Source organism: Limulus polyphemus, unplaced genomic scaffold (assembly GCF_000517525.1).
Source record: "Limulus polyphemus unplaced genomic scaffold, Limulus_polyphemus-2.1.2 Scaffold26, whole genome shotgun sequence".
In the NCBI taxonomy this organism is placed as follows: Eukaryota; Metazoa; Arthropoda; class Merostomata; order Xiphosura; family Limulidae; genus Limulus; species Limulus polyphemus.
Window position 1 is genome coordinate 1,083,379 of NW_013665636.1, and position 9,617 is coordinate 1,092,995.

The window sequence follows — 9,617 nt, forward strand, 5'->3', positions numbered from 1 at the left end:
ATATATGTGTGTGTGTGTATCTGTTTGATTTTTCCTTCAGAAATAAAGTGCTGATTGTGAATATTTTTATTGTTTTTGTTAAGATGACAAACTATAATACACACAACTGTGGTAGCCATAATACGTTGGTCCGTTGCTGATGTACCTAATAACAAAACTATGATAATAGGTGTTGACACTTGCTTTCCATAGCAACTTAACTCTGACATAGGAACAGACACTAAGGTGCAGATATAAATAATATTTGTGAAGATTCAATTATATTGTCAGAGAATTCGAAAGCTTGTTAACTCCATTATTTAACATACACAGGTTATATGTGTTTTGTCTAGATAGTAGTCAAGACTCAGGTGGGCATGGTTAGAACAGTTTTTGTTCCTTCTCAAGAACTCGTAAGACCAACCTCATACCACGAGAATGTATTTCACTCCATTACACCACCTCCAGTATCTTCCACTTTTGGAACAAGACAATATTTCCAAAGTCCTCATGTAGTTTTAGTGTATCTTCAATATGAAAAAATGGCAAGATTCAGATTTTACCACCAGACATTCATTGTTTGAACTTTAAGCCACATTAAAATCTGTTTTCTCTCTAAAATAAGTTAGTTGTCTACTGTCATATGGAAGCTTTTGTATTTTCCTCTCATGATACTATCGAAGACAATCGAACCCTGATCATATCATTATGACACGGTCTGATCATTGCTGTACATTTAAGAATGCCCAATTATTTTCCTCCCAGGTAGTAGCTAAAACTTCACCAGGTAGTAGATATATTCCATTTCAGTTGCCATTGTTTATAGACTAATGATAAATGTCTTTGAACAGCGTAAAAGAAACAGTTTTTTTTTTGTTAAAGGTGGACTCCTTTTAACATACCTATTTCAGAGATATTCATGCTCGTAACCATTGCCTTGTAGACTACCAATGATATGATTACATCACTACATTTATAGGGATCAAACAATCACTTGACACATAACGAGATCAATCTATTTGGCATATGTCAATGAATAGGGTGATTTAAAAAATATATGTGTGTGTGAAGTGTTTTAATGATATGGCATTCAGTTTTTGTATTTCAGTAGTGGAATGCATTACTATTATCAGAATAACCTTTACGACATAACGTTTATATTTTTCATTCTCGATATCTTTAACTATTTTTTTTTATCTTTAGTAGTTTTCATCTTCGTTTTGTCGGTGATAATGTTACATTTTTACTAAATATTTTTTTTTACTAAAGTGATGGTTTTAGTTATAGTGAACATTTACCTTCTTAGGTGGGTATGACCCAAATATACGAAACTGGGGAGAAATGGTTGCTACAAAAACAACTTTTACGTATAGATTTTGCGTTAAGGAGTGGTCTAGAATAAGTGACATGCGTTGTACAAGATCCCACCATACCATGGTAGTTTTTAACGACCGCATATATGCCATTGGAGGAAGGGATAGTTCCGGAAGGTAATATGTCTCATAGTGTGTTTATATTTAACTAACATTATAAAGTTACCTTTATCTAGAATATCTAAGATATATGTGCGCATGCGTGTACATATGTATCACTATTTCAGGGTTTCGAGAATCTAATATTAAATAACCTACACTTTTATTGTTTATATCGATAACACAGTACGGAAGAAAGTTCAACTTTATAGAATCTCTTGAGAATCTATCTTAATAAACAAAACGTGTTTATAATTTTCACGCTTTACTGTGTAAGATATTTTCCAAAAGGTTGATAGCTTCTGTCGAGACATACTGTCCTGAGACGGATGAATGGGAACTGGAAAAACCCATGCCAAAACCAAGAATGGGGATGGCGTCAGTTTCTCATGGAGGATACATTTGGGTTATGGGTGGATTTACCTCAATAGGCAGAGAGGAAAAGAAATCTCCGGTGTTGGACGAAGTTCTTTGCTACGACCCAGTATTCAAGCAGTAAGAACGTTTTATATATATATACATTACTTAATACATTTCATAAGCGTAAATAAAACTAAGACTTTCGCTGCTGATATGTAAAGTTTTGTAGTAAATAACAAACTAAATAGAGAAACAAAGCCAAATCAGTGTATTTAAATGATGCGTAAAACTTTGATATTTAATGAAATGGTTTGGGTTATTGTAATATCAGAATTTTTGGCTCAAAATAATATTTTTAAACAATTTATTCGCCACCTAGGGTTGATGTAACGAGTTTTCTAAGTAGGTAATTAAGTATTTTAACTGTAAAAGTATTAAAAGTTGCCATGCTTTCTGGCGAGGTTAAGTAGTTTTTCGATGAAGCAAAAAAATGATTCGCAGTACGTAACAATGATCATGATATTGTTTCGTATTTCGTTTAGATGGGTAAAAGGAAGTCCCCTCAGGATCCCCAAAGCTTATACTGCAGCTGTTGTTTGTGAGGGGCATATCTGGTTGTGTGGAGGTGCAGTCCCATCTTTAGATGAAAACAACTGTCTTATAAGCGTAGCATCTATAGATGTGTATGATGAAGAAACTCAGGAATGGAAGCAGGAAACTCCCCTTAATCGTCCTCGACACTGTGCTATAGCTGTTGCTTTAGGTTTGTTTGTTTGTTTTGAATTTTGCGCAAAGCTACACGAGGGCTATCTGCGCTAGCCGTCCCTAATTTAGCAGTGTACGACTAGAGGGAAGGCAGCTAGTCATCACCACCCACCGCCAACTCTTGGGGTACTCTTTTACCAACGAATAGTGGGATTGGCCGTCACATTATAACGCCCCCACGGCTGAAAGGGCGAGCATGTTTGGTGTGACGGGGATTCGAACCCGCAGATTGTGAATCGAGTGCCCTAACCACCTGGCCATGTCGGGCTTGCTTTAGGTAAAGAGCTATCTAACAGACGGAGTTTTAACTAAAATGTCCACCACCCCGACCCAACTATTACAATGTCAGTATTTTGTATTTCAGTAGTAGGATACATTACAGTTGTCAAAATAACCTTTATGACATAGCGTTCTTGTTTTTCATTCTCAAAATCTTTAGTAGTTTATATCTTCCTTCTTTTGTACACGATGTTTAATTTTTTAGTTTATATTTTATTAAAGTGAATAAAAAAAACCTATAACCCGAGCGTTTTCGAAAGGTGGACTTTTCTTCTTCAGGGACAAACTTTTATTAAAGTGATAGTTTAGTTACAGTGAACATTTACCTTCTTGGGTGAATTGCCACTGAAAGCCCCTAACGATAGAAACCGGGTTTCGATGCCAGTGATGGGCACAACACTAAAAAAGTGAGATCTTGTTTTTGACAGTGAAAGGACGCGAACCCCGGAACCTCACACCGACAGTGCTAACCATTGGGTTACACCTACCCATACGTAAAGAGATTATTCCGACATTGTTAAAATTAGTTTATTGTAAAACAGTAACATATAGAAAATATGTGGTATTTAAATAAAGAAATATTTTTTTTTCCTTTTAATTTCTTCAATGATTTATTGTGTGTAACATTAATCTTTCCCTGCTTTTCTTAGCGTCTATTAAGTCTCCACTTATATCAGAGTACCTTCTAATTGAATACACGGATTGTTAGTCTTTTTCTTATCTAGGATATACATTTCCTCACAAGTCATTTTTTTTTTCCTTCTCTTTTCAGAATCATGTATTTATGTTATTGGAGGGATCAACAGCTTTGAAATGAGCGCTACGAGACGAAATGAACTCTATATGATAGATACCAAGAATATTCATCCAATCAGAGATTTACCAATTCCAGTAACAGGAATGGCCGGTGTTGCAGTGCCTCCAAAATGTCTAACATTCCGAAGCGAAAGTTTAAGTATCATGATAAGACATAAAGTCGCGCCCTAATCGTGTCACCACTTTCGAATACTCGGTGAACTTTTTGGATAAATTTTTAATATTGCATCAGCTGTTAAAAATACATTGAATATAATTACCGAAAGATGATATATCCGTCCATGTATATATATATATATATATATACATATTTTAAAAAAATTGTGCTTCATTGCAAATGTTTTTAATGAAATTCCCCTTAAGAGATTTCAAACTAGACGTGTGTATATTGTATTTCAGTTCCTTTTTGTTTATCATAAGTTTCATCAGTTTTGCTGCAAATTAATGAACGCTTATGAATATATTCACGTTTCGTATAATGGTAAACTGCATCTCAAGAACAAACTAGTGTTATATGTTTTGGAGGTAATGATCCATTTTATTTTAACTTAATATTATAATACAGAAGAACGAGTATTTTGTATTAAAACAAATTTGGAGCCTCACCACGTTTTTACTGTTCATATCGTCACGTGCGATGATGGTTTATCTGACGGTCGTCTATTTCATTGCAAAACTCTCCGTCTTAAGACTGTCACCTCCAAAGTGCAAAATTCTTCCCTGCATCTTTTCATAATCCATTTAGTGCATGAGGATGACGATTTCCCAGCACCTGTTTCAACGGTACAATCGCAGAGAAATCCATAAGCGCTGCATTCTGCGACGTGACTGGTATGTTTTAGTATGGAATCATACGAATAGCCATTTCTTTCTCCAGCCTACTTGAGAATATTTTGTGGTGGAAAGGGCCGATATATATATATGTATCCTACTTAAAAACGATCAGTGTTTGGTGGCATTGCACTACCTATGAAACACTAAACAATCCTGTTTCACCGATGCTATAAAGCGTCTGTGGTTGTTGCGTTACTTGTTAATTTACATATTCAAAATAGTTTTTCATATAATGTAATCAATTCTATAAATTGGAAAAGCAGATTTAATACTAAACTAAATCTTTTAAACAGGCCGGATTTCGCGAGATGTTATTGATATTATGATTGAAAACATCTAACAACGAGAGTACCTAACTGTCAATTCAACTAATTATAATCACTATAGTGTATTGATTTATAAGTTATTTTTATTCTGATATAATACGTAGTTTACTTACTTATATTTAATAGTTTTATTAATTGCTTCGCAGGAGATTGTCTGACATTGGGAAAGATTTGAAGCTAAATGCTACATTTAGTCTGAAGACTGCTCAGTTTCAGGCTTAATGGTTTCAGCAAAATATGGCATGATCCAGATAATACTTTTGGAACTACATACCTCATTGTGGATAGTTTAGCTAGAGTACAATTTGAAAGTAGTCATGGGGCATATTTAATCACATGTAATTAAATCACGTACACCTGCCATGGAGTTTCCAGAAACTTTAACTTATTGAATAAATGTAATGCTACCCTGATATTATAGTATAAAAAATTGGACATATTTTCAGGATTTTCTGGTGGCATTTATGAAGGCCTAGGTTACAAGCTGGAATAAAATTTAGACCAAGTACAAAAATGAGAATGAGACATCTCTCACATCAATTAACTAGCCAATCTAACAGCTGCTGTAAGACAAGGATGGATTGTATACTTAAGGAACAGAACATTTAGTCTCCTAAGTATGTCTATTTATCTTTCAATTGATACAATCAACCACCTCAGGTGGAAAGTGATATCTAGCTGCAAGAAGATGGCTTCACTGAACAGTTGAGGAAATATATTATTGTTCTTTGGCATAAGCAGGAATATGAGAATGATAAGAAAGAAAAATTTGCTGGTGGATAATGGGCATGATTTTCAGATTGCATTGGATTAATGTTTACCAAGTTAAAAGTCTTTAGACCAATCAGTTCACTGAGTATGATATTTAATGCTTTCACAAAGCTAAAAACATGTTTATAATTTAAACTTAAAATTTACCTGCCTGATATAATTTTGGGTTCTGGGTGAAACAACAACAACAACTGCTGCTGGAAAAAATAAACAATATCAGATGCTTATGCTTCTTGATAATTTCAAGTACAAGAATGTGAAGTTAAAACGTTCTTATGTGAGAGACATGGAGTCTGACAAATTGACACCTCTGTCGTAAGTGTAAAGCAAAAGTTTTTATTTAAGGTGACCGTTCAAACAACTTAGATGGGATTAGGAATGAGGGTATTAGTAGTACTGAATGTAGAATATATTGACAAATGGGCAAGGCTCCTCACAGGAGATCTGAAATGCCTGATTTTCAAGATGGCAAATTCTTATGGGCACTCCATATTGTATGAACCCTGATCTTGACCTTAGAGTAGTGGCCCCTGTGGGCTCAACCACAGTGGATGACTTTTGTGATGTCATATTCATCCCTCATATTGGCAAGCCATAGTGTGATGTCAAACAACTGGTTTTTCTCACTTTTTTTTTTCACACAGTCATTATTAATTCCATAACTCCTAGATCTTTCCAATTATGATGAACCCATGACTCGTAGGTTTTTATCAATCTATGACATCATCAGTGACCAATCAGAGATAACATCCCTGACCCACTCCAGTTGGTCAATACTGGCATATCATCCTCATAGATAAAATTGTTTCCCAATGGATCCCTCTATGTAATTTTAGAAGAAATCCATACTTGGCATATTATGAGACTTCATTGCTAAACATCTTATGTTTCATGTAAATTGAAAATAATTCACTTATACAACAACCATCATCACATCTTTAAAATATCCATTTTGGCAGAAGCTGTGCTAATATGGGTCTTGTTTGCAAAATGAGTCAGAACTAAATTACAGTGTTTAGAGTGAGCCTCTCAGAAAGCATCAAAAGTTCTTAATTTTGGAAACCATCCATAACTTATTCATCAACTTTAAAAATGAATAAGATGGTGTAAGCCAGGACCTGTAGGCTTTACTGCCTTGCCTCCATTATTTGTATGAGGATATGTTTTATGAGGTTTTGGGTTCCTTTTAGACAAATAATTATATCTACAGTCTTTCCTACAAAACTACAAAAAGTTGTACAAACAACTTCACAATGTGATTGTCAAGTTTCTACATTCCAAAAATACATTTAAAAAGGGGGGGGGGGGCAGTAATAAAACAGAAAATTTTAAATGTGAATCTAGAAAGAAGTCCAAACTTTTATTCTCTAACATTTTTGTTGTATATAGAAAACAAACCACTTTACAATGGGCAAAATAGAATTATAAGAAATTCTGTTTTAAAAAAATTATATTTAGTATTTTCTAAAGTTATGGAGTTATACTTAAAACCTTTGACTTTGAACTCCATTTTAAGTTTAGTAGATAAGTTACTCCAAAGATATGGATATACTTGCAGACGTCATCAATGAAAATAAATAGAAAGGCTAACAATATCCCCCCAAATTCACTGTATTCTATTCAGTGGATTTCAAGAGGAAATGGTATTTGAGGCATGGAAAGGAGCATTAAATATAACACATACTTCAGAAGGATACACTTAACATTGCACCAACTTGAGACTTTGTGAGAAAGATGTATTGGAGCATACTAAATTGTGACCTAAAGATACATAGAACAGTCAGTTTTCCATAAATAAATATGTTCCTGATGATGAAAACTTCAGTTATTTTTGGTCAAATAAGACCTACTCTTCAACACAGAATATTCCATTTCATGCACTATGCGAAGCAAAACACTATTAATTAAAACCCTTTCACTGCAGCTGGGATGTACATTTTCCAGTGCACTGGAAAATATACATCCCAGCAGCATTGAATAGGTTAAGTATGCAGACAATGTCTCTAGGTTCAGAGATCTATACATACATTTCAAACTGTTTTTAACTTTTACATCTGATAAAAAAAGCCTGAATCCCAAGTGTGTCTGCTTTAGACTATGGGTGTTCTCATAAGATATCTTCGTGTAAAGACTCATTTAGATTGGCCTAAGTATAGAGGAATGGCAGGCCAACAATCCTTTGACCACTGTAAAATCACAAAAAAGGCACATATCCAATTTCTGTCTGCTTTAGTTTGTAGGAGTTACCACAAGGTACCCCTGTTTCATTTGGATTGATGGAAATAATAAGGTAACTGCAGGCCAAAATGTGTTTTTTGTAATGTTTGACCTTTGACCCCCTAAAATCAGAATAGAAGCTTGAATAAAAAATTAAAATTATTTGACCAAAGTATATACCTTCAAGATGATAAGAGCAGAAATAAAACAATGACCACAACTGTAATTGTTCAAAAGAAACATACGAACCATGTCTCCTTCCCTATGGAGGCATAATTACACAATACCATAAAGGTATTTTAAGTCAAATCTGCATTTATTAAGGTAGCATGGGATTGTGATACGAGTATTCTGTAAGGTCTTTTTCTCCTTATACCTTCTAAATCAGATTAATTTCATAATCAGTGAGTGCAATATTTCAAGACTGCATTTTATACATACATAAAGTTTTAAATCAATATGAAACAACTACATTGAAATTTAATGAAATCATGGCATAAAAACTTTTCACTGAGCAAATTATCATGACATCTTGAAAATGGACAGTTGATTTATTAGAAAAAAATGTTGTCCTCTAGACACAATTTTTATTACATAATTTTTAACAAAAGAAATACATGAAAAAAGCAAGACAGGAATATTAAGAATGTCTGAATGAAGAAAATTGTTTATTTTATATTTTCCAAAAATCATAAACCTGAATGGATAGTAAATGGTATTAATGTTATAACAAAACTAGCCAATCTTATTTAATGTAATAATAAAACAAGGCCTGGATCTTATATATACATAATCCATAGCTTGTAATTACCATAAAATTACATTTGTTGGTTGAATGATTTTGTTTTTTTAGATCTTCTTATCTACAATGGTAAACTAAAGAATCACTACATAATTTAATGGACTTTAAATTCAAAATTCACATTTTAGAATGTTATTAATACCACGAGATCACCAAGAAGAAAGATTAATAATATACAAAAATTATTTATCATAGCAAATCCATACAAGCTGGACTTGTAGTTTGAGTCTGATATGACATACACAAAAATCCATCCACAGTTCTAACTCGTGGCACGTACTCCTAGTTTCTCTAACACCTTCAAGCCCTTTTCCTGATACTCCTCTCTGGACATCCAAAATGTGTCTTTGTCCTTCATCACATCTGCTAATACTGCTCCACCAATAAATACCATATCCTTTCTTCGTGGTGGATCCTCAATCCTGATCTTGAATTTCTATAATAAATCATATAGTGTTAATTATTGGGAAATAATCTGGTAACTCTTTAATTTTAACATTATATTTCTGAGATAAATCATTTGGTTCCCAAAGGAATGAAGATCTGGAACACATAGAATATCACTCATGAATTTCTTGAAATAACATTTAGTATTCATTAGATGGATGGAGCTAGTACAAATTCAATGATGAATATCTGGATTAAAATGCTCACTATAAGCACTTTCATTCACAAAAACAACTGAAACAACCACTTAAAACATAAGGTATGATAACCACAAATTAAAGAAGGAGAAACAATACAATTACTTTATTTCCTTTATGTAGCATACCAAAAACACAATATAGTTAGATTATTTGAAGACATTTGATCATGAAAGGCTTCTGAGGTAGTAACCAAAAGTTTAGAAATTCATATTAGAAAGAAGCTTGAAAATTGTTAAACTAAAAATGCAAACATTTGCATTTTAGTTTTAACACCAACTTTAAAAATTTACTGTGTTCAACCAATTTGAGCTAAAAATAAGCAATAAGCTTTGTTTTATATATATATATA

At 33.4% G+C, this 9,617-nt stretch overlaps 2 protein-coding genes across 3 annotated transcripts in view; one reads left to right on the plus strand and one right to left on the minus strand.

The window, feature by feature from the left end:
* The window catches only part of LOC106459196 (alpha-scruin-like), a 35,448-nt gene extending 31,505 nt beyond the window's left edge, over positions 1-3,943 (plus strand). The window contains exons 14-17 of the mRNA XM_022385898.1: positions 1,271-1,469; positions 1,743-1,946; positions 2,354-2,574; positions 3,628-3,943. Of these exons, the coding sequence (XP_022241606.1) occupies positions 1,271-1,469; positions 1,743-1,946; positions 2,354-2,574; positions 3,628-3,842 (839 nt within the window). The 3' untranslated portion in view covers positions 3,843-3,943. The remainder of the gene's footprint in view (positions 1-1,270; positions 1,470-1,742; positions 1,947-2,353; positions 2,575-3,627) is intronic.
* A 4,408-nt stretch (positions 3,944-8,351) lies between these two features.
* The window catches only part of LOC106459293 (actin-related protein 2), a 31,828-nt gene continuing 30,562 nt past the window's right edge, over positions 8,352-9,617 (minus strand). The window contains exon 9 of one of the 2 annotated variants that reach the window (XM_022385806.1): positions 8,352-9,057. In XM_022385806.1, coding sequence (XP_022241514.1) covers positions 8,884-9,057 — 174 coding nt within the window. In that variant the 3' untranslated portion in view covers positions 8,352-8,883. The remainder of the gene's footprint in view (positions 9,058-9,617) is intronic. The other variant, XM_013918907.2, reaches the window with a different exon arrangement.